This window comes from Rhinolophus sinicus, chromosome 3 (assembly GCF_057876585.1).
Source record: "Rhinolophus sinicus isolate RSI-liver-muscle chromosome 3, RSI-T2T, whole genome shotgun sequence".
In the NCBI taxonomy this organism is placed as follows: Eukaryota; Metazoa; Chordata; class Mammalia; order Chiroptera; family Rhinolophidae; genus Rhinolophus; species Rhinolophus sinicus.
Window position 1 is genome coordinate 173,102,065 of NC_142503.1, and position 27,873 is coordinate 173,129,937.

At 38.9% G+C, this 27,873-nt stretch overlaps 2 protein-coding genes across 15 annotated transcripts in view; one reads left to right on the top strand and one right to left on the bottom strand.

Annotated features, from left to right (window-relative positions):
* Positions 1-12,087, bottom strand: part of ZFYVE26 (zinc finger FYVE-type containing 26) — a 60,811-nt gene extending 48,724 nt beyond the window's left edge. For both annotated transcript variants that reach the window (XM_019733560.3, XM_074327310.2), the window contains exons 1-9: positions 11,994-12,087; positions 11,212-11,488; positions 9,415-9,493; positions 5,881-5,970; positions 3,992-4,514; positions 3,455-3,585; positions 2,690-2,854; positions 2,471-2,559; positions 1,369-1,532 (exon numbers count right to left, since the gene is read on the bottom strand). In XM_019733560.3, the coding sequence (XP_019589119.3) occupies positions 1,369-1,532; positions 2,471-2,559; positions 2,690-2,854; positions 3,455-3,585; positions 3,992-4,514; positions 5,881-5,970; positions 9,415-9,493; positions 11,212-11,405 (1,435 nt within the window). In that variant the 5' untranslated portion in view covers positions 11,406-11,488; positions 11,994-12,087. The remainder of the gene's footprint in view (positions 1-1,368; positions 1,533-2,470; positions 2,560-2,689; positions 2,855-3,454; positions 3,586-3,991; positions 4,515-5,880; positions 5,971-9,414; positions 9,494-11,211; positions 11,489-11,993) is intronic.
* Positions 12,088-13,204: 1,117 nt separating this feature from the next.
* The window catches only part of RAD51B (RAD51 paralog B), a 619,726-nt gene continuing 605,057 nt past the window's right edge, over positions 13,205-27,873 (top strand). For 10 of the 13 annotated variants that reach the window (XM_074327303.2, XM_088797377.1, XM_074327309.2 and 7 more), the window contains exons 1-4: positions 13,205-13,298; positions 16,337-16,422; positions 17,478-17,591; positions 21,582-21,698. In XM_074327303.2, the coding sequence (XP_074183404.2) occupies positions 16,339-16,422; positions 17,478-17,591; positions 21,582-21,698 (315 nt within the window). In that variant the 5' untranslated portion in view covers positions 13,205-13,298; positions 16,337-16,338. Of the gene's footprint in view, positions 13,299-13,321; positions 13,507-15,159; positions 15,949-16,336; positions 16,423-17,477; positions 17,592-21,581; positions 21,699-27,873 lie in introns of those variants that run through there. The other 3 variants (XM_074327304.2, XM_088797374.1, XM_074327305.2) reach the window with 3 other exon arrangements.

Sequence of the window (27,873 nt, forward strand, 5' to 3'; positions counted from 1 at the left end):
TTCTAAGTGTGTCCCGGTGGGTCACCAGGGATCAGATTTAAAATACTTCATTGGAAGCCTTTTGTACTTGTATGTAGAAAAAAGAGAGTTCTAGTTCTCTTACAAAACCTGCCAAACAAGTTGCCTACCTTTCCATAAAAATATTTAGAATGTACCGTGTTTCCCTGAAAATAAGACGTAGCTGGACCATCAGCTCTAATATGTCTTTTGGAGCAAAAATTAATATAAAACCCGGTCTTATTTTTACATAATATAAGACCAGATCTTATATAACATAATGTAATGTAATATAATATAATATAATATAATATAATATAATATAATATAATATAATATAATATCAGACTGGGTCTTATACTAATTTTTGCTCTAAAAGACACATCAGAGCTGATGGTCCAGATATGTCTTATTTTCGGGGAAACACGGTAGTAACACATTTCCAGTTAGTGGTATGTCCTTTTTCAAAGTAAATCAAGGCAATATCTAGGCTAAGCAACATCTACTGCTATAACAGGACATTTGTTTTTCTCAAAGCTAAGTGTCCCGGGCCTGTGTGGCAGGTTGTGACTACACCATGATATGATTTTTGAGAGGGGACTTGAATATTAAGCAAAGATCTAAGATTAAAACAAGACTTTGCTATTGTTTCAGGCAAGTCTTTCTTCTATACCTCTTTATCTGTGCAAAAGAGTATACAGAAGATATGGGAGAGAAGGAAGGCACAAAATGTGCTATGAGAAAGCTGATGAAGAATGGAGAGACTCACCAAAAATTTGCATAAATATTGCCAACGACAATGCTGTGAACTCGGGGGGCAGTTCCTAATGATTTCATTGGGGTGAGGGTATGCTAATGGTTTATGAGAAGGTTCCACAAGGACAAAGGTTCCTATGGGACTGTTTTTGTTGTTGTTGTTGTTTTTTCATTTAATTTTTTTATCGGGGAACACTGTGTTTTTCCACGGCCCATCAGCTCCAAGTCATCCTTCAATCTAGTTGTGGAGGGCGCAGCTCAGCTCCAACTCCAGTCGTTGTTTTCAATCTTAGTTGCAGTGGGGCACAGCCCACCATCCCATGAGGGAATTGAACGGGCAACCTTGTTGTCGAGAGCTTGCGCTCTAACCAACAGAGCCATTTGGCCGTCCCCCCATGGGACTGTTTTGATAGGATTTCCTACCGTTCACCAAGAAAGAGGAGGCATGTTTCTATATCCCATGATCTCACTGGGGCAAACAGCACTCATTTAGAGGGCACCTGCTAGACCACCCATTTTGACAGAATTCATCTCGATAAATCCTGTGCTGAAAGAAACTTGGGTGAGATTGTCCTAGGAAGAAACCTTGCCCAAGTCACTCCATCACCAACTCACCATGCTCTTGCTTGAGGTCCTTGGCTGGCACCTTCTGTAAGAGCTTGAGAACATCTTCCTCCCTGAGGGCTGGAAGGTTTGTAAGGTGATGGAGAGAGTAGAGCACTGAGTGGCTGTCTCCACCATGTAAATGACACAAGAGATCTCTCTTTGGTATGGGGTTGCTGAAAGGGAAAAGGTGGGAGGATGGAAGGAGAGGCAGTTTACACAATTGCACTGAGAAACACCAATCGCGATTCCCTCTTTCTCTTTCTCTCTGGCCCATGATACCACAGGTTTCACTTCTCCTAACTAAGTTTTGGTTGGTCGGGAATAGAGTAGCGCATTTATTTACCCTCAAGGAAATAAATCCATCAAGTCAGCTCTACTTAGAAAGGGCCTTTTTCGTCTTTAGGGTCTAGAAAGGGCCTGCAGATGAAGCTTCCCAATTTCTGTCCTTTTCCCAGCTAAGAAGTGACACAAGCTTCTCTGCTTTACTTTGAGCAAGGGCTCAAAATAAACTACTTCCCACTCTGCCTACTCTAGTTCAGGAAGGGCTGGTGAAGTGAGTGAAGAACAAAACAGGAACCGAGAAGTAGGGAAGACCTAAGGTTAAGTTATCAGGGAAACATGGCTCACACAGTTAGTGGGCAGTTGTTGAAGAAAAGTGTGATCTAGGATAACACGTGGCTAAAAATGTGGACTAAAGTGACATGTGTCACTTTGGGCATGTGCCGTAACACCTCTGGGCTTCAGTTGCCCCATCTTTAAAACGAAGATAATACGGGTATCTACCTCACAGGATTATTGTGAGGCTTAAGAGAAATCATTCACGTAAAGGGCTTGGAGCTATGCCTGGCATATTAAGTGCTCAGGAAATGTGAGCTATTGTTCTTTTTACCATTGTCATCCTAAAATTATAGTCATAACCTTATGGCTATGGTGAAGATAATTATTACTCATGCTTCTTTCCTTGTTTAATAGTTGGAATGATTATTAGTTGCTGGTCAACTCCATCAACTCAAAACCTTTATGTGGAAGATTTCTTCTAGCGGTCACATACACAGAGCACAGCGATAAGTCTGCCCAGTGGTGGGAAGGGGCTGGCTGCACAGCGCTGTACCTGCTCTGCTGTACACACCACTCCAGGACCTCCAGGTGAGCCCACAGCCCATCACAGGCGTCCCTGAGGAGTTGGTCACAGCCTTGGTCCTGTGTTGGTATAGAAGAAAGAGATGCTGACTCAGGCACCTGACCGCCTTCAGGACCCTGCATTCCGCCTCCCCCCAGAGCCCCACAGCACTCACTTCTGGAGCAGCCTGGGCTGCAGAATGAGAGTTACCTGTCTCCTGTGGAGTGCCTGGAGCAGACTCTTGGCGGATCCTAGGCTCTGGCAGTGTGTCCAGCCCAGGAGCACAAGCAGTCGACTGAGAGGCCGGAATTCTCCATCTAGTAAGCAGCCCAGCCTCGGGAAGTCTTCCTCTTTCAACAGCGTTAGTGCTGTCACCTGTAAGTCAAAGGAAGCTGCTATCGGCAGTTATGTGCACTTGCTGTTCCCTAGGGTAAGAAGCTTTTCAGTAGAGCAGAGAGATTTCTAACAATGACAGAAGTGGCCAGCTGAGCAAAAAATGTTCACTAAACAATAAGCTCTTTGAAGGCAGGAATGGCCTTTTGCTGTAACCCCTGCTCCTAGCACAGTACATGGCCCATAGGATTAGGTTCATAAATATCTGTTGAATTAAACTGAAGCTCAGTTGCAATCTGGAAGAAGGTTAGAGTAATTAAATTTCCCTGTCAGATAGGCAACATATTGCTGCCACCGTCCTTTCTTTCTCACACCCTTCAGAAAGCTTACATGTACCTAACATTTTAGTTCCTACCAAAGGACTGACATAAAATGACTGCAGTTCTAATTACGAATGATAGTGGTTCTCAAAGCGTTCTTTCCCCTGGGACTAGGGGATGGACAGAACCAAATGACTCACCAATAATTAGATGGTTTTGTACTGGATAAATGAGTGGGAGAAAAATGAGGAATGAAAAAGTCTCTAGTACCCAGAGAGTCCCTGGGTACTTCTGTGATAAAGAATAATTACGTTTGACCTACCAGAATCTGCTCGAGGAAGTGCTTGCTGTTGTTCACACAGTAGAAATAGGCTAATTTCCAAGCCTGGGCGGGGTCAGGATTGGAGAACAAGGCCAGCATTGCCCGCTCAGGGTCTAGATGATCCGGTGAGACTGAAAATCAAACCAGACAGGGTCACTGGGGAGCTGGAGCTCTTCTTTCCTAAGTGAAAGCCCTAAGTGAAAGTTGATTTGAAAAAATCAACTGATGCGAGAGTTCAAGTTCACTCTTTTAAAAACTTAAACCAGGCATTCTATACTTCTATAGTATTAAAGACTCTACTTCTCTCAGTGGCTTCTGAAAAGCTCTTTATGCTATTGTTATTACTTTACTTTTCTTCCCCAGCACTCCAACTTAGACTAAATCTGTGCTTTTACAAAAGCACATCTCATTGTCTGATGCTTAGCCTCCTCCATTAGACTTTCTGAGCAAATGGAAGCACCAGCCTCGAGGAACTCCCTGAAGGTCGGGCAGAGTGGGATTACCAATACACCAGGAGAAGCAGCAAAGGAATCACACCTTTTCTCGAGGATATGGCCTTTGGTGGCTTTTCTGTGGCCTTCTCTGCATAGGTATGGCCATACAGGGATACCAGGCCCCGTCCAGTCTTGTGCAGCAGGCAGCTGAGCAGCCGCTCCTCCCGCAGGGGACTCCCCTCAGTCCTGCAGGCCTCCAGTAGTTCTTCACATAGGAGACGCAGCTCAACCCCCAGTGGCTCTGCAGGGCAACGCAGAATCTGCAGGGTTCTGTAAATGGCATCTACATCCCCAGGGGACCCAGCGCCAGGGCCCGGCAAAGTTCGCAGTGCCTTTCGAACGAGGTCCACCAGTGCCTTCTGCAGAGGCCAGCCACAGAGGCTGCTGCCGTCGTCCTCCCTGAGCAGGAGCTCCAGCAGGGCCTGCACTGGCTGGGGCGCCTGCCTCAGATGATCCCAGAGCACAGAGACAGCTTCTGAGCTGAGCCGGAGGGCCCAGCTTTCCCGCCTCTGCTTTCCAGGAAGCACAGGGTCTACTGTGTCTTGTGATAAAGCCTCGTAGAGCTCCTAAATAGAGGATGAAGAGAGGGATGTATGGTGAGTGTGTCTAGAATGTTATCACCTGTATGCCTTGTGTTTTCCTCTTTTCAGTGTGTGTGTGTGTGTGTGCGTGTGTGTGCGCGCGCGCGTGTGTAATAGCAGTAGCAGCAAACACCTCTTTAGTAGTTACTACATGCCAGGCCCTTTACACAGAAAAATCAACTTATAACAACCTTACAACAACCTTAAGAGGAAGATACTACTATTATCCTCATTTTACAAATAAGGACATTGAGGCAAAGAGATTAATTCAATTGCCCAAGGCCTTCATTTTCAAGCTTGCTCCCCTATTGCCTCCAAAATGTGTTCTGTCGATTTAAATCAGGGACTGCAAACTCATAGAAGCAGGTAACAAATGGGCATAAGACATTATGTCCAACTCAAGGCATTTAAATTCATTTTTGAAAACAAATTACATACCCGCTTTGAACCCTTGATCTAAATCCTAGCCATGCTTTAAGGTGTAGCCCATTCCGTATCCCTTTACAGAATCTTCCCCAATACCTCCAACCCACACAACTCCCCCTCTTTACTGGGCTTTCAATGTACTGAAAATTAGTACTATATGGTTTAATATAGAATTGTCTCATGTGTATTAGTCTTTCCTCTCCAACCAGGCTGAGCCCTAAAAGGCAAGAATCGCTATACCTTATAATTTGTATGTAGGGTGGGGGCAGAGAGAGAAAAGGGGGTGCTTTAGCACCATGCCTGTGGATGGTGCTCAGGAATGCTTCTTCATTTGCTTCCAAGATGGTCACCGGATCACGAGTCTTTGACCTAACATAAGGGACAGTCCGTACCTTAAATCCTGTTGCTAATATGTCTTCAATTAGGCAGGGTGATGAAGTAAGTAAGTACTGAGCCTCAGAGCATACCTCAGGCACTTAAGTATAGATATAGCTAAGACTTAGTTTGAATCTGGCCCCAAATGTGTTGTGGGGATTAACTATAACACATTCAGTGCACCTGTTATAGAAGAGGTATTCAACAAATACTAGTTCCTTTCTCCCTTCATATTCCCTACCATATAATGGTGAAAAAATCAAACACCTAGTGTAAATCCAAGTTATGTATTCCTTTTACATGAAATGAAAAAAGTCTTTAATCTCCAGCTATACTTAGTCCTTCCAGACAAGCCACCTCTAAGAATTCTAAAATCAGGTAAGTTTATCCTAATTCTAACCTCCCCTCTGAGGCGCCTCTATCTAGCCTGGTTTTGCCTGAGAACAGACTATAGCTAACCTCCTGGGGACCTGCCTCTGCTGGATCCCTGGGAGCTGAACTGGCTGCGTGACTATGACCCTGGGCAGATGGTTCCAGAACCCTCTCTCACCTTGAGGATGTCCTCTGGAATGTCACTTTGGAGGTCTTCTGACAATAAAAGAAACTCAAGTTTTCTCCGGAAAACAGCCGGGAGTAACTTCTAAAAGAATCATATGAATGAAGGATAGCGATTAGGCATATGTTTTTAGTTAAGAAATTGTAAGTAAATATTTTTCTTCAGTTACTCTTATTTCTGCTGTTAAAGTACTTTTAACCTAGATATATTAAATTCCTAGATATGTTTTGAGATACTTTTCTTTATAAACAAAAATAGCTAAGCTTGGATGCATACTCCTCTTAAATACTAACACGTCACACACTCTAACTCCAAAGTTTGCTCATTTCCTGTGACTTTGAAGTCTTTCTCCAAGAACCTCCCTTACAGTGTCCAAAACACCCAGTCATGACTAAGCCTGGGAGGGTGTGGTCCACATGGTCCTTTTGTGGTCCAAATCCCTGATTTTGGTATTCATTATAAGTTTGAAAACAAAAGTAAAGGGGAAGGATCTAATGTTTACCAAACACTTATTATGTGCCAGGTACTGTGTACTATATCGTCACATATTTTTAAAAATCTCATTTAATCTCTAAACAACCCTGTGGCATAAGTATATATTTTAGAAAATAATCTTTGCTAAAGATGAAATGGTTAGGAAGAATTTTCTAATTATTTTAAGCATGAAAAGGAAAAAGGGATCCCAATGTTTGTTAATGAGACGTGCCACCAGAGAAGACTAAAGTATAAAAGAAGAGAAAGCCTCTGACTTTTCCTGTACCGGCTTGTTTCACAGTAACTTCCCTTTACCTTGTTCTTAAAACTAAAACTGTAGTCTGGGAATAATCTTGGCAAACACTGTTTAAATTAGAGACACTTGTATATCATGCTGCTGGTTAAAGATTCCAGAAGCTGGGTTTTATTGAAAGGTGCCCTAACTCAAGGCAAGAAGCACTGCAGGATTGTGTTTGCGGGAGAGGAATGGACAGCGCAAGATCACGAGCCATTCACCACATCAGAGGCTCACATAATCTAGCTTGCGCTTGGTCCGAAGACATAGTTGTTCTCACCACACCCTTCCCTCACACACCTATACCATCTGAATACTTGTATAATGCTAGTGATTGGAAGTTGGTGGAGAAAATTCATGCTGGGAAGCTGAAGATTAGTGTTTCTATTGAGGACTAAGAGAAAGGAATAGGTGAGATGTCTAGACAGCAGGTCCTTAATAAAAGAACAAAGTCTGGTTAAGATTTTAGAACTTTATTTAGAATCCTAAAGAGTGATTGGTTTATATTTATTTTACTGGTGAAATTACATTATGCATGTGCAGGGTCATAAATGACTAAATGACTAAAACAGGCAAGTACAACTCTTAGTCTGTCCTAAACACAAATTTTCTTACTATAAAACCAAGACATGTTCAATGTAGAAAAATGAGAATATACAAATAGGCGAATGAACACACACAGACACACACACACACACACACACACACACACACACACACACATACACACACCCCAAATCTTTCCACTGAAAGAGAACCACTATTAATACTGTGGTCTAAGGGCATTCAGACGATTGTCTACATATGCATTTATGCATGCATACCAAATGTAATGTTTTATAACTTTTCTTTTTCACAGAGCAGAGTATGAACATTTTTCCATGTCACTGAAAATTCATTTACCACGTAATTTGAATAATGGCATGGTATTTTACAAATTGATGAGCCAGTCTTGTATTGTGAACATAGGAGTAGTTTCCCACTTTTTCCTCTATTAGAAGCGGCATGGCTGTGAACATCTCTGCAGTTAAATCTTTGTACCCATGCTTACACATGCAGACATAGATCACTACAAGATAAGAAGGCAGAAGGCAAAAGTGGGTGAAGAAAAGGGAAAATGGAATCACTATTTCAACCAATAATTAAAAAGGAAGCTTTTGGCCGAAGGTGGGAGACTGGAAAAGGACAGGCAGCCAGCAAGTCCCTAGAAGATGTAGGCCACTCCAGGAGTAGAGCTACTCTAAGAACTCTCTTGAAATCGTACTCCTTATATAAACTTTAAAAATTCTCTGAGGTCCTCGTTTAAAGTTTAAAACATCCTCACATCTGTTTAAATAACTGAGGCATTGGAGCCTTGAGAACCACATGATCTTAGATGTTGGCTCAAACAAGAACAACTCTTAGTCTGGGCTAAGGAGCAGGGAAGTGACATCCACTGCCTGATCTGGTTGAGCAACTGGCCACAAAATAAGCAACCAATCAGCCATAAAGTCAGCAAATACCCTTTAGTGAGGGGAAAGTTCATCTGGTTTGACAAATTCCAGTTTGTACTGGAAATATCCTTAGTCAGTAACAATAAAACACTTTTTCTTTTTCTCTTTTAAGATACTATCGAATATTTTAGCTTAAGTTTTTCTCTTAGATCTGAAACTACAGCCAACTTTTAATTATCCTGGCGTTGATTATTTTTCAATTTTGCTCCTCTTTCTTCTCTTTCCTCTTAGTCTTTTCATCATTTCCCTTTGCTAGACAAGTGGCTAAAGCCTGGATTACTAGATTAGTAATTTCTGTCACTTTTTGACAGCTCTGTGGAGAAGGGTAAGTGTCAGGCACAACTGGAACTAAAGACAAAATTAATTCTGATGACTGAGGGGAGTAAAGAAGAAAATTAGGCTACATTATAGACATTTACAAAATAGAATTTATGGTTTCTTACTTTTAAGCCCTTGAAAGCTAAAACTAACATTGAGGTAGAAAAACCAGAGGTCTGGAAACTCGAAATCAGACCTTGGTTCCAGCCATAGTTCTGCCAACTAACTTTATGGTGTGACCTTGGGCCAGTCATTTCTCTTCTGAGTCAGGGGTTCCTCACTTAAATCGTAAAGTGTGAGGTTTAATACAAAATTGCCTCAGAGAAAGACTTTTAATGGATATCAATTTCTGATAATTATCACATCATTCTAAAGAGGCTTTTAATTGCAATTTTACTTTAAAAAGAAAAGCACTTCCTTACAAGTTTTCTTTCAGTATTACTTTGCTCACTTTTTTTTCATATTTGATAAATTTTAGTTCAGTTCAGGTGAGTTATTCAATTATTAATCAATAAGGTTTAAATGTGTAAGATTTCACTGCACTGGATTAGTTAAAATAAGATTTTTGGAAGAACCACCAGGTTTCAGCTCCGCCCATTCTCCGTGACTTAAGTAATATGAGGTTCATACTTCATTTACTATCTTGTCACTTTCACCAATTTCTGTAAAATTCTGTTCAGGCACAAATCTCATAGTGGTGTTTAACAAAATGGCATCACCTCAAACGGTATTACATGCCAATGTATGTTAGTGAATTAATGAGTATATTTTATTTAGGTAAGGAGACAGCAATAAAAATTTAAGCCATTCTCATTGTCAATAGGGAGAGAGGAGTATAACAAACCTCATAATAAAGGATGTAACAGACAGAAGGGAATTATCACAATGACTTTCAAGTTCTTCTCAGTCTTAGCCTCAGGAAAACATTTGTAATATAAACCTCTTTACCTTTTCCTGGGCCAACCATTCTTCCAGTACAAGAAGCCAGACCCAGGCTAATCTTTGAGGGTTGATGTCTTGTCCACATCTGAAAAGGGTAAAAAGAAGGAATTTCTAAACAAAGAGTTTCTAAACAAAGTGACCTTTTTTGTGATCCAAGATTTAGATTTCACTGCTCAGTCTATTTTAAACCTGAACAGGCAAGGGTGGTGAAAACACAATGCAATATACAGATGATGTATTATAGAATTGTATACTTAAAACCTGTATAATTTTATTAACCAATGTCACCCCAATAAATTTAATAAAAAAAATACACTTATGTATTTTATAGAAACCCATTAAAAAAAAAATCCTGAACAGGCAAGATGTTCTAATAAGAAATTTTCAAATGTATATGTCAGATCAATAAAACTAGGACCAGAATAAAGCTAGGAGTTTTCATAAAAACAGCCTTCATCTTATCTCCACCTCTTTATCTAGTCTTTATTATTTTTAAACAAAGTAGTATTACATAGAAAACCATAAAAGCAAAGCTATCTAAAGTATATTCTTGAAAATAGAAACTGAATCAAGTAGTCTTAAAGAAAAAAAGGAACTTGATAAATTATTTTTAACTCTAATGCTAAAAAGAGGGTTGTAGGAAATTATAAGACTTTCTTTGAAGTTAGTAATTTAAATTAGACAGTAGCAGGCTAGAACCAAAATTTAAGGGGAAAAAATGAAGGAAGAAAAGAATCACTTAAGTCCCCACTCTATACATGCTAATACTTAAACAGTATAACATAACTGCCAAAGTAAGGAAAAATGAGGGACAGACTGAACAGTACATTTAACTCCTATACTACTAGCTGTTATTAGCACTGCCAGGAATACTTTATTAAAAATTTAGAGAACAGTGGTTGACAGCAGGCAGGGAGGCATCTAAATACAAAAAGGTATTTTGTGGTTATGAAACAGTTGTGTATCTTGATTACAGTGGTAGTTACAGGAATTTATACATAGATAAAATTGCACAGAACTACACACATAAAAATGAATGCAGATTTAAAAAATGGTGAAAACTGAAGTCTGTAGTCTAGTTAACAGTAATGTATCAATGTCAATTTCCTGGTTTTGCTATTGCACTATAGCTATATGAGATGTCACAATTGGGAGAAGCTGGGTAAAAGGTACTCTTTGTATTATTTTTGTACTTCTTGTGAGTCTATAATTATTTCAAAATAAAAAGCTTTAAGTGAATTCACTTCTAGTCCTTTGTTGAAGCTACAACAATATCTTCTATTTCATAAGCAAGTGGAGAACAGGGTTTGCTTTTTTTTTTAATTAAAGTTTATTGGGGTGACAATTGTTAGTAAAATTACATAGGTTTCAGGTGTACAATTCTGTAATACATTATTTGTATCTCACATTGTGTGTTCACCACCCAGAGTCAGTTCTCTTTCCATCACCATATATTAGACCCCAAATACCCTCTTTTAGAGCCCCCTAGGGTTTGCTTTTTTTGGAGGGAAAGAAAATGATTTTCAATGCAGTTCCACCATCTACTTTAATGATAATAAACAAGCAATTGTGGTTTCAGTCACAATTTGTTATCCAGGCTTAACTGCAGATGATTAATTCAAAGCCAATACTAATTAAGTAACAGGCATGTACTATGGAGGTAAAATTTCAGAGCATGTGAAATACACTCTGCCTCTGCTAATTCTTCAGGGGATAGCTGAGTGAAGCACATTGACCAGAGCTCAAATACTGAACCTAGTGTCTCAGCCCTGTGACTCTCTGGCAGGAAGAGAAATCCCTTACCTCAGCTGATTTGGACACACCACCAGCGCCTGAAGTATATTTTCCACCTTCTTTGGGATATCCCCTTGTGCCTCGTGTAGCTGAGGTACACATGCCTGTGCCAGCTCCCATTCTCCCCTCCGAAGGCACTCACAGAAAAATCCAAAAAGCTCCTTCTGGGAAGCAGTTTCCTCTTCTCCAAACGGATGGTGCATTTTCCCAGCACAGAGTGCAGGGAGATAGAAAGAGATGAATTACGCAGAACACATTTTCAATTTTCTCATTCGTGGAGCACCTCCTATAAAAGGTATATACCAGAGTAAGAAGAAACGAAAGGGGCTGTGTTTAGAGAAACTAGCACCTACCGGTACTAGCCCGATTGGGAAAGGCGGGACTTACTTTCATAATTATGGTTGTCAAGACTGATTTGACATGTCAGTATCTTCTTTTTTGAAAAGTTCCACCTTTCCCCAAGGGGTGGATCCCATCTCTCTATGCGTATCCAATATTCATTTAATATTAATTGTCATATTAGCCCGGGCCGCAGACCCGTAACTCCACTTTCGTATTCCCTCCTGAACTTTATACCCAGTCCGACTCTAAATCCCCAGGTGGTCGTCTCCTTAAGAATGAGAAATTCAGCAGGGACCTCCCTAGTTTGAGCCTTCCTTTAAGGCACAGGATTGAAGATCCGGAGATGAATCTGTGTCAGAACTGGCGGGCGATGGGGATTGGGGCACAGGGATGCTCCCTACAGGGGTCGTAGAGAGCGCCCCGTCCTCTCTGCAGTGCCTTATACTCACCTGCTCCCGGGGCCCAAAGCAATAGCGTTTCCAGCGCAGCCATGTTTGAGCCGAGTCAGGTGACAGATCCCAATCGCATGGTTGCAGGGGCGGGAGGCCGGAGATGCTGACGATTGACAGCGGCCACTCCTATTGGTCAATGGAGGAAAGATGCAAATAAAGCGCCATATTTGTTTGGGTCACGTGACGCCACCTCCCCAGTCTAAAGGAAGCAAGAAGGCGCGGAAAGAGTAAATCTGCTATCTGGCTAAGGCCCATCCTTCTCAGTTATGACAACTCTTCTCCACATCTTCCGTTCTGTGTTCGGCGGAGCAGATGGCAGAATAACTGTGTTCCTTGACCCTTTCCCCTCCCCCCCCTCTTTTCTCTCTAGCGTTTGAAGTCAGCATTTACTGAGCGCCCGCCAGTGATAGTGCTTTGCTAGGCCTTGGGGATACCAGAGCAAGACCTGAATCCTCCTTCATTATAATTCTGTCCACTTCGGCCCTTTTATAATCCCCAAACCCTACCTTCTGAATTCCTATTTTCTTCTGTTGAACTCCATTCATTTATTTGCACATTTACCCAAAACCGATAGTTCAGTGGTGTGCTAGGCTTTAGAAGCTGAATAAGATGTGGTCCCTGTCCTCAAGGAGTTCACAGTTTATGGAGGATGCAGGTCAATAATTAGGATACAGTGAGCTCGATTATAAATTAGAGTTATGCACTGGGAAGATGAGAACAAAGAATGAGCAAAAGCTTTTCGCAAATACAATAATCTGAAACAGTCTTAACGGTTTGAGCAATTTTATCCAGCGTTTCCCAAACTATTTCACCAAAGGGTGGTGAAAAAAAAAAAAAAGCCAAAACAGCCCAAAAGCTCTCTTCCAAATCCTCTTTTATGGTAGGTGGATTCTCTTCTATTTCCAGAAAACATACATCTCTGGTCCATTAAGCAATGTCTAAATGTGGTGACAAAAGAAAGAAAAAAAACAAGCAAGATCTCCTGGCTTCATACACTCCTTGCTGATGTTCCTCCACCAGATTTTGATAATTATTAGATTGAGAAACTGGACTTTTTAGTTTTATTATTATAATATTATAGAGCGTAAACTACAATTCCCAGCAAGCAGCGAAGCCGACCTGGGCCTCTGCCCACTTCTGATTGGATGTTTTCCAGGACGAAGAGCCAACCAGCGTTTCGATTATTGCTTGGTGGCGCTTTCCGCGGGGAACTGTGTGAGGGGTGGGGGAAACTTTGAAAGTTGGATGCTGCAGATCCGGTACCGGGAAGTTTCATCTCGGGGGCAATTGTGGGGACGTGGGGTGCGCTCATTATTTTCTGCTTCCTCTCTGGGCCCGTGGTATTGATATTGGGGAAGCGGAGAGTCCTTGGGTGCAGGGCACGCCCCCGTAAGCCGATAGGGATCTTACCAAGAACCCTGCCGCGGATCTGGGGCTTCGTGACTTTTTTTTTGTGGGATTGCACGGAAGCAGCTCCTTGTTAAAAATGCTGTTTTTAAGGGATTCTGGGGTAATGTTTTCGCTTCTTGATGCCCACTTCCCCCGCCCCCCACTTCGGGCAGTTTGGGGTTTAGGTAGGGGATCCCACGATTAGGGGAAGTTTAGGGTCTGCCCCCCTTCAGGTGGTGTTGAAGGAGAGGTAGGTGATAGCGAGGAATCAATCTGGAGTCAGATCTCTGATGCGGAACTACGTATGGTGCGGAACTCACCAAATGCTAGCTGTTAGACTTTGCGAAAGTTTTTCCACTCAATGCCTCAGTATCGTTAATCTGTAAAATGGAGTAAAATATCCGAAGCGCTTGAACAGTGTATGGGACGTAATAAGGGCTCAATAAATATTAGCAGTTATTATTACTTAACGGTTTTCATTTAGCATCTAACTTGATTTTTCTTTTCTTGATGACGAGGACAGGGTTGAATATCTTTCCTCATTCCCCATTCACATGAGCGCGTGCACACAACACAGAGCAGAAACTTATAGTCTGGTGGAAGAATCAAACATGCAAGGCATAATAATACATCAATAAGATTATTGGGTAAATATGTACAAAGTGATGAGAACATTGGAGAAGAGACTGAGTTGGGGGCAGGCTTTGTCCAGGAAAGTCAGGGAGGCAGGATGGCGCTTGCATAATCTATTATGCTCGTACACTGTTGTGGCTGGAGAGCAGGTCATGTGAGGCAGCAAAGGATGTTTTGCTGAATGAATTGATAATGCTTGTTAACCTTGAGCATTATGTGCCAGGCATTATCCAAATCCTTTAACCTTCACTACATTCCTACAGGTGTAGATATTTAAATTACCCTTGTTTTACAGATGACAGTGGTAGGTGAAGTAACTTTGCCAGGAAGGTCAGGATCTGAGCCTTGCAATCTGATGTGCAAATGAGAGAGAAATGAGGGACAAATTTATGAAGGGTTTTAATGCAATCCTAAGAGGTGTGGAATTCATCCTATGGTCTAATGGTTCCGTGGGCAGTTTAAAGGATGAGATTGACAGGATAGGAGCAACTTGTTAGGAAGCTATCTCTGGCAGGATTGTGGCACTGACCTGACTTTTGCAGGTCAGTTTGGGGCTTCTTGTCCATAGCACCTTTAAATACCAACAACAATACTTATTGCATGACTGCAGTTATTTTTGTATATAGCTCTTTTCATCTTTTATTGTGAGTTGCCAAAGGGGAGGGAATATGCTTAAATTATTCTTGTACCTAGAGCTAAGCAGAGTGTGTGTCTAAAAAGTGAGCAAATAAATGGATTTTTTAAATAAGGCAGGGAGTAACCAGAAGCTATGCAATAGTCCAGACAAGTGGTGGGAGTGGCCCTAATAAGGCAGAGATAACAGAGTTGGTCATTGTTAAAGTCCAGGTAGTTTGGGTTTACAGTTCTCCTTTTTGATTGAATTTATCAGTCTAAGTGGTGTCATTGCCTGGAATTACCTGATCTGTAAAGACACTACATAATGACATACCACATGTCACTTAGTAAACTTTCTATTGGGGAAACAAATCAATAATGACAAATTCCTATTGAGAGAAATGAGAGGGATATAGTCGGTGTTTATGAGAGGTGTGTCTGTGTGTGTGTGAGTGTGTGTGTGTGTGTGTGTGAGTGTGAGAGAGAGAGAGAGAGATTTAATCTGATGTTCACATAGAGTTAATCTGATACACACATACAATGATTCAGAGAATTTAGATATTAAATAGAAATTTGGGCCATGGTATTGGAAATAAATGTCTACATTTTCAGTATATATTTTTGTTCCAAAATGTTACTTCTTTTTTGATAATTATATTGCTTTATCCCCTGGAACAATGAAGAGTTCCTATTTCTACTCTACCCAGAACACATTTTGCCATCTCGGAGATACATGGCCTTTTCTTTGCATGCATTATTAAGGAAGTCACAGTGATTCTATTCTAGCTCTCGGAAGACGATTATTTCAGGAGCCTTATTTAGCCCAATGAGATTCAACTAGAGTGATATTTAATAGTATATGGGAATGTGAGAAGCTAGTATAGTGTGTGGGAATGGGGCAACTGGTACAATAAACAACAATTCAGCTTGGAAATAACACCTGGAATAATACAATCTGATTTGATTCAGAAGATGTTTTTCTGACTTATAGAAAAGGGGTAAGTTAAATAGATTATGGACTCGTAGTAGAGTATAGTGGTTTAGAGGCTAGACCTGAGTCAGACTTTCTGAGCTCACATTCTGGACCTACCATTTACTTTTTCTGGTAATATTAGGGTAGCTAAGCTTGCCAGGCTTTTGTCTTCTCATATGCAAAAACAGGGCCAATAACCTTTCTTATAGGGATGTTGAGAAGATTAATAATTTATATAAAGCAACAGTGCGTGATATACAGTACATGCTAAATAAATTTATTGATACAGTGCAATGAAAGGAAAGACTTTCTAGGAGCGCTGTTTGGAAATCTGCCTTGAAGGTTAGTTACACAGCCAAATAAAATTTATAAATGCATTGAAAATCTCAAGATGCTATAAAAATGTGAAGTGGTATTATATACATATAAGTATCAAAGAATTGTGTGAAAGGCACATTCTTATCTTGCCTTGTTTCTCTGTATGCATGTTTCACAAACAGTTGTCTTCCCTATTTAGAAAGATTCTACTATTAGAAAGATTCCCTATTAGATTCTATAGCCTTCCTTAATTTTATCAGTAATATTTTAAATACTATACATTTCATTTTGCATGAGAAATTCAAAGAATTTTTTATTTTGTGGAGTGTTTTGGATGGTAGCCAGCTATTATAGCTTATGCTATTTTCTTATGTTTTTTTCAAAGTGTTGTTTTTTTTTGCTGCGTCTGTAGGCATGGGTAGCAGGAAACTAAGACGAGTGGGTTTATCACAAGAGTTGTGTGACCGTCTGAACAGACATCAGATTGTTACCTGTCAGGTAAAATTTATTTAATTTTTTCCAATGAAAAACTTTAAGTACAAATTAATTTTAAGTATACCTTAATAACTCTTAAATCTGAAATTTGAAAATGTGGGTTTACAGAAAAAAAGGTAAATGATGGTATTTCTACATAGGCTAATTTTAAAAGACAAGCCCCCTGGGTTATACTTCCAAATATTATTTCATTTATTCAAGTTCAATATTTTTGTATTTTGTGGGGGAGGATCCTCATGGCCTAAGGCGAAGTACGCCTGTGCCATTGGGGATTTGAGAGAAGTTTTACCTACTTAAAAGAAATTTTGTAGTTACATGAAAACTATGACTCAAATGGTATTCAAAATGGATAATTCCTCTTGAAAGCAAGAGAAATTAATAAGATCATTTATTTTCCTGTTGATGGAGAGAGAAATGTATAGAGAAGATATTGTATTTTTAAGCACAATAGTGAAGCAAATCTCTTTTGGGTTAAATGAAATATAAGGTTTTAGGTTAGGACTTAATCCTAATAAAACAGACTTTCAGAGCATACTGCAATTTTGAAAACATTGCTTCATGTGTTAAAGGTATCTTTGCTTCCTCTGTTATACATTTAATAACCCTCACTTTCATACTTTGAAATGCTCTTAAAAGTATGAAAAGTAACATTTCATTGCATAGTCAGTTTTATTCCCTCTCAGTGATCAGATACTGCCTCTGAAAGATCTCATATAGCTTAGGAGAAACTCATTTCAACCTGACACTTTCTGGGCATCTGTTTGTACCCAAACTCTTTCAGGCACAAGTACAGTGCATATATACACCTGGGTTGTATGCTGCTGCTACCATGTGATGTCACTTGGTATGTCCTCTGGTACATGCCAACTAACTTGGATAACTATAAGATAAGACTACCGTCATATCTTTTAGTTAAGGCGTATTTAGGAGGGAATACCATATGGAACACATAAATCTTTGCTCTGCAATACATTTCACTGTTATCTACACATGGACAATATCAACTGAGATTTTCTTTTTACATACATATTTAAAATATTCTCTTTGTGTCTCTTTAGGACTTCTTATGTCTTTCCCCACTGGAGCTTGTGAAGATGACTGGCCTTAGTTATCAAGGTGTCCATGAACTTCTGTGCACGGTCAGCAGGGCCTGCGCCCCACAGATGCAAACGGTATATTTTTTTTATGATGATTTGATTATGATTTTTATTTTGAAATGATTATCATATTTATAGTCTTTTTTGGGATGAAGCAAAAGCAAAAATAAATATGAGTACCTCAGAAATATTGACTCTCGCACCAGAGTTAGTCCTCTAATGAGAATATATGTGAAAAATTTATGTAGTTTATAAGCTCATGGGAGATAGTTTCTAATTATAGGAATGAGGAGGCAACAGAAAGTTTTGTTCTGTGTAGCTGATAGTGATATTTCAAAAGGTCACTTTTCTCTTTATTTGGGCGGGATTTGTGGACTTTATGGTTAAATTATATGCTTTTAATTTTAGAATTCCCCTGTCTCTGTAATACTAACTTTTATCATCACTTAGTCTACATCATAAAGTATATATATTGAACTTATACTTGATTATTGCTTGAATAAATAATACTTGAAAACTTATCCTTACTCTTGAGAAGAGTTAAAGTCTTTTATGACAAGTTCTCATCAAGTTGTATACTGTTTTTTCATACTTTCTGTTTCATGACTTTAGCTTTTCAAAATATAGGTTTTATGCACGGTAGAACAAATATTATTTTCCCAGAATGAGAGCTGCCTAAAAATCTGTTCAATGCTTTGTAAATTGCTTACCTTATTATGTCATATTGAAATTTGGTAACCGCTGAGCAATAAAGTAGGGTGCAATTCTGTGAAATCGGAATTGTCATTTGAGACTTCTGAAACAATGAACAGATAAAATACTTTCTTTTGTTTAGATTTCGCTTGTCATCTAAGGAAAATACCTTAACGCAGAAATACCTTAAAGCAGAAGGAGAATTAGAATCGGAGTTAGGGTATGGCACTTGTCTTAGCATTGTTATTGATTTCGTAGCTTTGGACAACTCACTTTGTTTTATGGGAGAAGTTAGAGTTAAAATAGTGTGAGATGATTCTGTGACTAGATTCAAAATATCCTGTTACTATTTTGAAGGCTGTAAAGCACCAGGGAAACCTTTTAATTTGACATCTATCTTTCTATATATTTGGTCAGTAGCTATGACATATTTCTATTTAGATAATTAAATAAGAGAACATGGGTGGGAAATTTAACTTTAGATTCCACTTCCATCACCACTTCAGTTGCAATCTCAGTGTCATTCCACATGCCAATTCAAGAATCCATCTTTCTCCTTTGTTGCACATTCACTCTTATAGCATTCTTTAGATATGAGTCCTGCCTTCAACATTGGCTTAGCCTTAGTTCATTCCTTCAGGAAAGATTTTTGTCTGTTTATGTATTTGTTTATTTAGTCATTTATTTCTTCAACCAGTATTTATTGAGTGTGAGCCATGTATCAGGTATTTTTTCAGGTACCGGGTATATTGCAGTGAACAAGATTGATAAAGTTCCTGCCCTCACATAGCTTACAGTCTAGTGGGAGAAGTCAGACATTAAACAAATAATTACATCAATAAATAGTTAATTGTAGTAGTGATGAGTCCTATGAAGGAAAAGTTTAAGGAGCATTAAAACATAGTACCAGGGGACGTTACTTAGTTTATGAGTCAGGAAGGACTCCCCCAAGGAAGCGATATTTAAGCTAAAACCTAAAGGATGGATAGGAGAGAGATAAGGAAGGGAGCTGGGAAGGGAGGGAGTGGGGCAATGGGACTAGCAGATGCAAAGGCCCTGTCAAGAGAAGCACAGGATGCTGGTATGGTCATAAAATGAAGCTGGCGTGAATGGAATGTAGCAGTGAGGAAGAGGATGGCAGGAGATGAAGTCAGAGAAGTAAGCAGGAGTCATGGCAGTAGGACCTGCAGACAATGTGAACGATTTTGGACTTTATTCTGGGAGCAATGAGAAGCCATAAAAGTATATTGTAATATGTGTTTTAAAAAACTCAGTCTTGAGCATAGACAAGTGATTGAAAAGGAGGAAGAAAATATTTGTGAAGACTAGTTAGGTATTTGTTACTATATTCCGGACAGAATGTGGTTGTGACGTGGATTATTAGTGTGGTATTAATGCAGATGGTATAATGTCAATTACTATGAGAGAGATTTAGGAGGTTGAATGGGTAGCATTCGGTGATTGTCTGTGAGTGGTGGTGAGGTACAGGAAAGTGTCAGCGATGATTCCTTGATTTTTGCATTGAGAAACTGGGTGGTACCATTTCCTGAGGTAAGGAGTATTGGGAGAGGGTCAGCTTTGAGGAAGGCAGATCATAAATTCAGTTTAGTGCTTGTTGAATTTAAAGTGCATGTGAAACGCTGAGTGGAGATGTGAAGTAGGCTGTTACATTCTCGTATATGGACATGGAGCTCAAAGGGGCAGTCTGCCCTGGAAGTATGCCTTTGGGAGTCATCTGTGTAAATGGAATCGTAAAGGCCATGGGAATGGATGAGCAATTGCCTAGAGAGTATGTACAGTAAGAAGATACGTGTACCCAAGACCAAATCCTGAGTGAAGCCAACATTTAAAAGATGAGAATAGACAATGATGAATCTGAGAAGCAGCAGCCGCCAAAGTAGAAGAAAAACTGGTGGAATGCCCTATCACAATATTACTTTGTCTCATTTGTGCACATACTGTAATGTCTGAAGGCTTTTTTGTTAGTTTATTTTATTTATTTATTTATTTATTTGTTTGTTTATTTATTTATTTATTTATTTATTTATTTATTTTTGAGAGTCACCAAATTGATTATTCTAGTAAGTACAGTTACAGTTTACAAATGAAGCACTTTAGTGTTGACAGATTCCTATGCCCACCTATATGTTGCCTGATGATGGATTGTAGACAATATTCAGGTACTTCTGAATCAGATGCAAACCATGTGACTTTAATCTTAGGTTTTCTAATTATTTTATGTGCCTGAATGTAGCCTTAAAAAATTCTATGAATTTAACTGAAATACGTATTCAGTAAGAAAGATTAGACAAGAGGGGCACATTTATGGCTCATAAATATTAATATTCTGGTCTTCCTACATCCTCACAGAGCAGAAGAACCTTGGATTTAAGACATATTTATTAAATTTAAGACTTTAAGTGGGTAGAAACTGTGTCTGTTTGGTTTACCCTTGTATTCCCACATCCAGTCATAGTGTATGGCATGCAGTAAGCACACAGTGAATGTATGGTGAATGAATGAATTCTTATAGTTTCATTTCATTCATAAAAATGAAATTTTAATGGTAGAGATTGCAAAGAGGCAAGTGTTCTTGTACGTTGCTAGTGGGCATGTAATCACATTAATCACATCTGCAAAGATCCTTCTTACAAAAAAGGTACTACTCACAGGTTCCAAGGATTTGATGTGGATATCTTTTGGGGTGTCCATTTCACAGCCTCACCACACATACCTTCAAGCTATTCTTCAGAAACCAGCTTTGATCATGTTGCTCCTTCTTGCTCTCAGTATCAAAGCCAAACTTCAACAAGGCTCTTCATGATTTGGCCCCTGCTCATTTCTCCAGCCTGCCACAACCCCACCACACTCCGTCAACTGTTCTAAATGAACTCTATTTTTTTTTCCAGTTTTTGTTAGTTCCTTGCTTCTTGACCTTTTTTGTACATTCTATCTCTTTGGTAGGAACACGCACATTTCCTTTGCCTCTCTAACAGTTATTTCAGATTTAAGTTTAGACATCCAGCTCCTCCATGAAGCCTTACTGGATCACAAAATCCAGATCAGGTATACTGTCACTACGTCTCCACTTTCCCTATCACTACGTCTCTTATTAATTGTATAGTAATTGCCCAGTTTCTAGCCCTAATGGTTGACTGTAAGTACTGTGAAGGCAGGGGCTCTATCTGTTAAATCATAGCCCCATAATCTAGCTCAGTCACTGGCACAGAGTAAATATTTGTTGAACAAATAAATAATAGAAGGGAAAAAGATGGAATTGGATTCCAGCTGCTAAAATTTTAGGTTTTGAGTTGGTGTGTGTTTTCAAATAGATATGGAGGTTGAAAAGAACTTAATCTTTTTCCTGTTCAGGCTTATGAGATAAAGATGCAAAGGTCTGCTCCTCTCTTGCCAGCATTCTTATCTACAACCCTTTCTGCTTTGGATGAAGCCCTGCATGGTGGTGTGGCTTGTGGATCCCTCACAGAGGTAAAGTTACTTTCCAGAACTTCTTTCATGGATCTGACACCTTCAGAGCCAGGAGGAAAAATTTAGTCAAAAAACATATATTTCATGGATGTTAATTTGAATTAAATTATGAACACCTCAAAGGCATGGTTCTCCACCTAGTACCTAGTACAGTTGCTCTGCAAAATGATGTTCAAAAAAATCCCTGCTGACTGATTGGTCGGCTTAGGTTGCTGTTTTTCGAATAAACTTAGAATGTGGTGAATATTATGAAATAATATGAAACAGTTTGGGGAATTAGAAAAGGATTACTACTTAGTGTATTAGGAATGAAAATTTTAAAGTTTATTAACATGTGGGCAAATTATAGTATTAAACTGACGTGAGCTATTTTTACTCCTTATTGCAGACAAAACTTGGTTTTAGGAAGTGATAGATATTAGTTATATATTGTTGCATAACAATTTACCCTAAAACTAAGTGGTTTAAAACAATAATAAACATGTATTGATTTTGTTTCTCTGGGAATGACTTCTCGTGGTGATATTGGCCAGGGATGCAGTATCTGAGGACTTGCTGGGGCTGGTCAGTACTTCCAAGGGGTTTCACTTACACAGCTGGCACGTTGGTGCTGGCTGTTGAGGGGAGGTCACAGTTCTTCCCCAGCAGGCTCTCCAAAGGCTGCTTGAGTCTCCTCCCCCAGGGTAAGTGATCCAAAAGAAGGCATGATGGAAGTGCCGATGCCGTTGGTGATTTAGATGTGGAAGTTATACATCATTACTTCTCCCACATTCTCTTCATTAGAAGAGAGTCGTTAATTCCAGCCCATGTTCAAGGAAAGGGAAATTCGGCTGTGCCCTTTGAAAGAAGAAGTGTCAAGCATTTGAGGACATTTAAAAATCACCACAGTTCCTTTCCTTGAAGACCCCATTGGTGTGCTTCCTGGTTCTGATGTGGTGAGTCGATAGAGTATATTTACCAGCGCACTCCTGAGGGACTTCTCGCCTGAGAGTTCCAGAGGAATAGATACTTTAAGTAAACTAAACAAGAGCAGACTCTTACATTTTGATTGTCATACATTTAACTGTAGGTTTTTTTCCTTGAAGATCTAAAATTCTGTTTTAGATGCTACACCTTATGTTATTTCCTGTCTTTCAAGAAAGATTAAAAAATGTGTGTGTACTATGCCTAGTAGTTGCCTATTAAATAGTTGGTAAATGAATGAATGAGTGAATCTGAAAAAAAGGAGAACTTGCTGTTGCAGATACTGCCACCAGATGGTGCCAGAATCCTATTTTATAGAATCTTTCTTGGTATTTAGCTGGACCAGTGATGGAATAGGTTGATAACAATAGTGATCCACAGTAATAAACTTATTTAAATAGCAAAAAATTGAACTTAAGGAAGATTAACGAACAACTACTGCTTATTTTTTAAGTTTTAGAATAATTTTCAATTCTTTTTCACTTAGTTTTTATCAATTTTTCTGAATCCAAGCAGTAGTTCCAAGTCATGTAGGTGTTTTATCGTGACCTACTTGGACAAATTGAAATATAAATACCCTGACTGCTTATTAATGGCAAGTTCTCCACTTTCTGTTTCAGCTACAGGTAGCCTCTTCGGTCTTTTTGGGATTTTTCCAGTTGAATACAGGGAGTTTTTTTGTTTACTTGTTTATTAAAAAACAAAATTTTAATATTTTATGTATACAAGATTAAATATGTCCTGCAAGTGTAAGTTGTGAACTCTTATGAGACTGCGATCCAATATAAGAACTAGAACAATATCAAAACCACTGAAACTAACTGTGGACTCCTCCCTGGTCCTATGTTTGTCTTCTGTTGGGAGGTAACCTCCATCTTGAATTTCTCCCATTCCTCTACCTTTTCCCCCCATAGTTTCCTATACCTATAGTTTTCCTTTACCACCTATATACATAGGAGATAATAAAATTTTATTTAGTTTTGCTTATTTTTGAGCTGTATGAAGTCATGTATCTATAATTAAATTGTATTATATTTCTTCTATGAATCACTTTTTTCACTTAGTATTATTTTCTAAGATTTATCTATGTTGTTGTAGGTAGCAAGAGTATAATTCACTTTTACTGCTGTATCATATTTCATTTTGAAAATGTGCCACAATTTATCCCTTCTGTAAATGAACATTTGAGTTGCTTCCAGTTTGCTACTAATGTAAACAAGTTCTGAGGAAAGAGTTGCACGTCTCCTGGATCACATATATAGGATTTCGTTAGGGCAGTGATTGGCAAACTACTGTCAGTGGTCAAACCTGGCTCACTGCCTGTTTTTGTAAATAAAGTTTTATTGTTGCAGCTATGCTCATTTGTTTACCTTTTATCTGTGGCTGTTTTTGTGATATACGAGACAAAGTTGAGTTAGTTGTGACAAAGACTTCATGATTTACAAAGCCTAAAATATTACTATCTGGCTCCCATCTAGGGTATCTACTTTGGAGTGATTTGCTGGTGACAGGGTATGCACATGTGTGACTTTGCAGAATCAGGACAAATTGTTTTCTGGAGTGGTTGTGCCTGTTTACAGTCTTATGACTGATGTGCATGAATTCCTCTTGCTCCATATCTTCTTGCTTTGGTATTGTCAAACTTAATTTCTGCCCATCTTTGTGATCTTAGTTTTCACTTTCCTAATTACTAATGAGCTTGAATACCTTTTCATAAATCATTCGGCTGTTAAAAAAAAATTTTATTAAGGTACAATTTAAGTACCATAAAATTCAACCATTGTAATTGTATAATTCAATTATATTAGTAAATTTATAGTAAATCACAGTTTAGAACATTTCCATCATCCTTGTGTCCATTTATAGTTAATCCCCGTCCCCGTCCTCAGCCCTAGGCACCCACTGATCAACTGTCCATAAATTTGTCTCTTCTAAACATTTCATGTAAGTGGGATCATATAATATATAATCTTTTGTGGCTGGTTTCTTTCACATGTCATGATGTTTTTGAGGTTCATCATTGTTGTTGCATGTATTAGTAATTTGTTTCTTTTAATTGTTGAATAATATTGTATGGCTATATAGCACATTTTGTTTATTGACTCATTAGTTGATGGGCAGTTGGACTGTTTCCAGTTTTTATCTATCAGGAATAATGCTGCAATGAATATTCAAGGACAAGTCTTTATGTGAATGTAGTTTGTTTGTTTGTTTCTCTTGCGTAGATTCCAAGGAGTGTAATGACTAGCTCATGTGATGGGTATGTGTAATATTTAAGAAAATGTCAGACTGCTTTCTAAAGTGGCTGTACCATTTTACATTCTTACCAGCAATGTCTGATGGTTTGTTTCTCCACATCCTCACCAAGACTTAGTATCATCCTTTTGATTTTAGCTATTCTAATGAGTGTGCATTGGTATTTCATTGTACAGTGGTACCTCGGTTTTCGAATGTAATCCATGAGTTCTGAAACGTTCGAAAACAGCCGACAGCTAGGCCTCAGGCTCTTGCACTGAGTGGAAGCTGTGTGACATGTTCGATTTCTGAGTCATGTTTGAAAACCGAAGCATTTACTTCTGGGTTTACGGCGTTCATAAACCAAAATGTCCGTCAATGGAGACGTTCAAAAACCGAGGTACTACTGTAATTTTAATTTGCATTTCCCTGATGACTAGTGATTTTGTGCTTATTAGCTATTTGTGTATTTTCTTTAGTGACATGTCTATTAAAATCTTTTGCCAATGTTTTAATTGGTTGTTTTGTTGTTATTGAGTTATAAAAATTCTTGATATATTCTGGGTACAAGTCCTTTATCAGATACATGATTTGCAATTATTTTCTTCTAATCTGTGACTGTCTCTTCATTTTCTTAGTGGTAGCTTTTCACATTTTAAATTTTGGTGTCATTCAATCTATCAATTTTTTCTTTTATAAATTATGCTTTTGGTGTCATCTCCACAAATTCTTTGTCCAGCCTGGGACACAGAAGCTATGTTTTCTTCTAGAGTTTTATAGTTAGGTTTTACATTTAGTCTATGGTCTATTTTGAGTTAATTTTTGTGTGATCTATTTTGAGTTAATTGGTAGAATGAGTTGTGGAATATCTCTTTTTTATATTCAGCAATAGAAGATTAGAATTATTTGTTTCTTGAAAATTTGGTAGAACTTGCCTGAAAAATTGTTTAACGTTGGTGTTTTCCTTGTGGGAAGATGAAAAAAAATGAAATCATCACTATATATGTATGTATGCATATATGTGTGTGCGCGTGTGTGTGCATATGCTTGTAATTTTTTAAAAACTTTAATTTATTACCTCTCCCTTCCCAGAGACCTTGTGATAGAATTTCTAAAATGGTCTCCCAAAGATGTTTTGCTATAATCCCTGGAATCTGTGAATATGACATCATTCCCATGTTCATGGTATGTTATATGGCACAATTGACTTTATGATAGAGAGATTATTCCAGTCTAATCCTATGAGCCTTAAAAGCAGTGAGCTTTCTCTGGCTAAAGAAGGGGAAGCCAGAAAGATTCAAAACGTGAGGATTCAAAACATGAAGATAGAAGGAACCATGTGAGAAGGAATGTAGGTGGCCCTCAGATGACAGCCAGAAAGGAAGCAGGGAGCGTGGACCCACAAATGCAGGATTTTGCCAACAACCAAATGAGCTTGGACGTAAATACTTCCCCCGCAGACTCCAGATAGGAGTCTAGCTCAGCTGACACTTCGTTTTGGCCTTGTGAGACTTAGCTGAGAACCCAGTCAAGCTCATCAGGACTGATAACATACAGAACTGTGAGGCAATAAACGGGTGTTGTTTGCAGCTATTACGTTTCTGGTAATTTGTTACATAGCAATAGAGCATTAATCCAGATATCAAGGGAGGTGTCTAATTAATTGCATTGCATGATCTTTGTTTCTGGTTAAAAGGTCACACCTAGAGTCCCAGATATCAGGTTAGATCTGTGCAGGTGAGGGGTAAGGCAGCTGGTTGAATAAACTAGACTAGGTCTGGAGCTGACTGAGCAAGGAAGAATGAATCTGGAAACATTCTGCTGTCATTTTTATAGCTACTTTTTCCTGACTCTAGCTTCAGTATTCTGTAATTTATTTATCATCACTTTTGATTTATGTGAACTTCACTGAATGTGTGTATATTCAGTTACAGCACCAAGATTAAAAGGGGAACTAGAGAAGAGCTACTCATGCCAAAAGCAGAAGCAGCAGAGGAGAAATCAAAGAGAAACCACTCTGCCGAAGCAGTAATGGAAGTGAGCGACAGGGCTTTGTCCCACTCTCCAAGCACGTCAAGTTCCTCACTTGTGGGATATATAGCAGATAATTCTGCATCTGTTAGGACTGAATATTGGTAGTAAAATATGTTTGAAGTTTAAACTGTAAAAGTTTACATTATGTGGAGATCAAACCATGTAATGGTAGACTTCCCATATGAGATAATATAGATCAGATCAGTGTTTCTCAATCTTTTTTTTCATTACCACCCCTTAAGGAGCTTTTTAGATACTTTTTCCCCTTAATCACCCCCTCCCCCCACCATGAGATTTTAATACCACAGATATACTGTATATCAATTTATGTATTGTATGTATATCTGTGCTTTATATAGCTATAAAAAGAGTAAAATTACCCCCCTCTCCAGTGAAAGCCAAGTTTCACCCTTGCAGTTAGTATCACCCCTGAGAACGCATGATCAAGATGCTAATGTGGTTAGGTACAATTAAGATTGTATTTAAGGGTTATCAAAAAAGGTATTTGTAGAGTGTAATCCCGAGATTACAGGACTAGAGAACTGGCCCAAACTCAGGTCAACAAAAAGATATGTACCATCTGCGTGTCTTAGTTCAAGAGCATCTCTGGAAGAGTAAACCCTGGAAGCACTGCCAAATCTTTACTACATTTAAGAGTGATGATTATACCCAGATACTTGCCCTGAATAATAAGAAACAATATAGCACAGTTCTACATTATTTGTATTTTCTGGGAGTAATTTCTATGCTTTGTTCATGATTGAAGGAGACAAGGTATCTGTCCTCCTTGAGTGAGGTGGTTTTGCTTTGGAAGTGACTATCCTGTACCCAAAAAGGTACAGGCAGGAGGACAGAGTCTTATTTTGGCATCCTAAGTTTTCCTCAGAACAGTTGAATATTGCAGTGCTTTTTTTGCCTCTTTGGCAGCGTTAGCTGTGGTCTA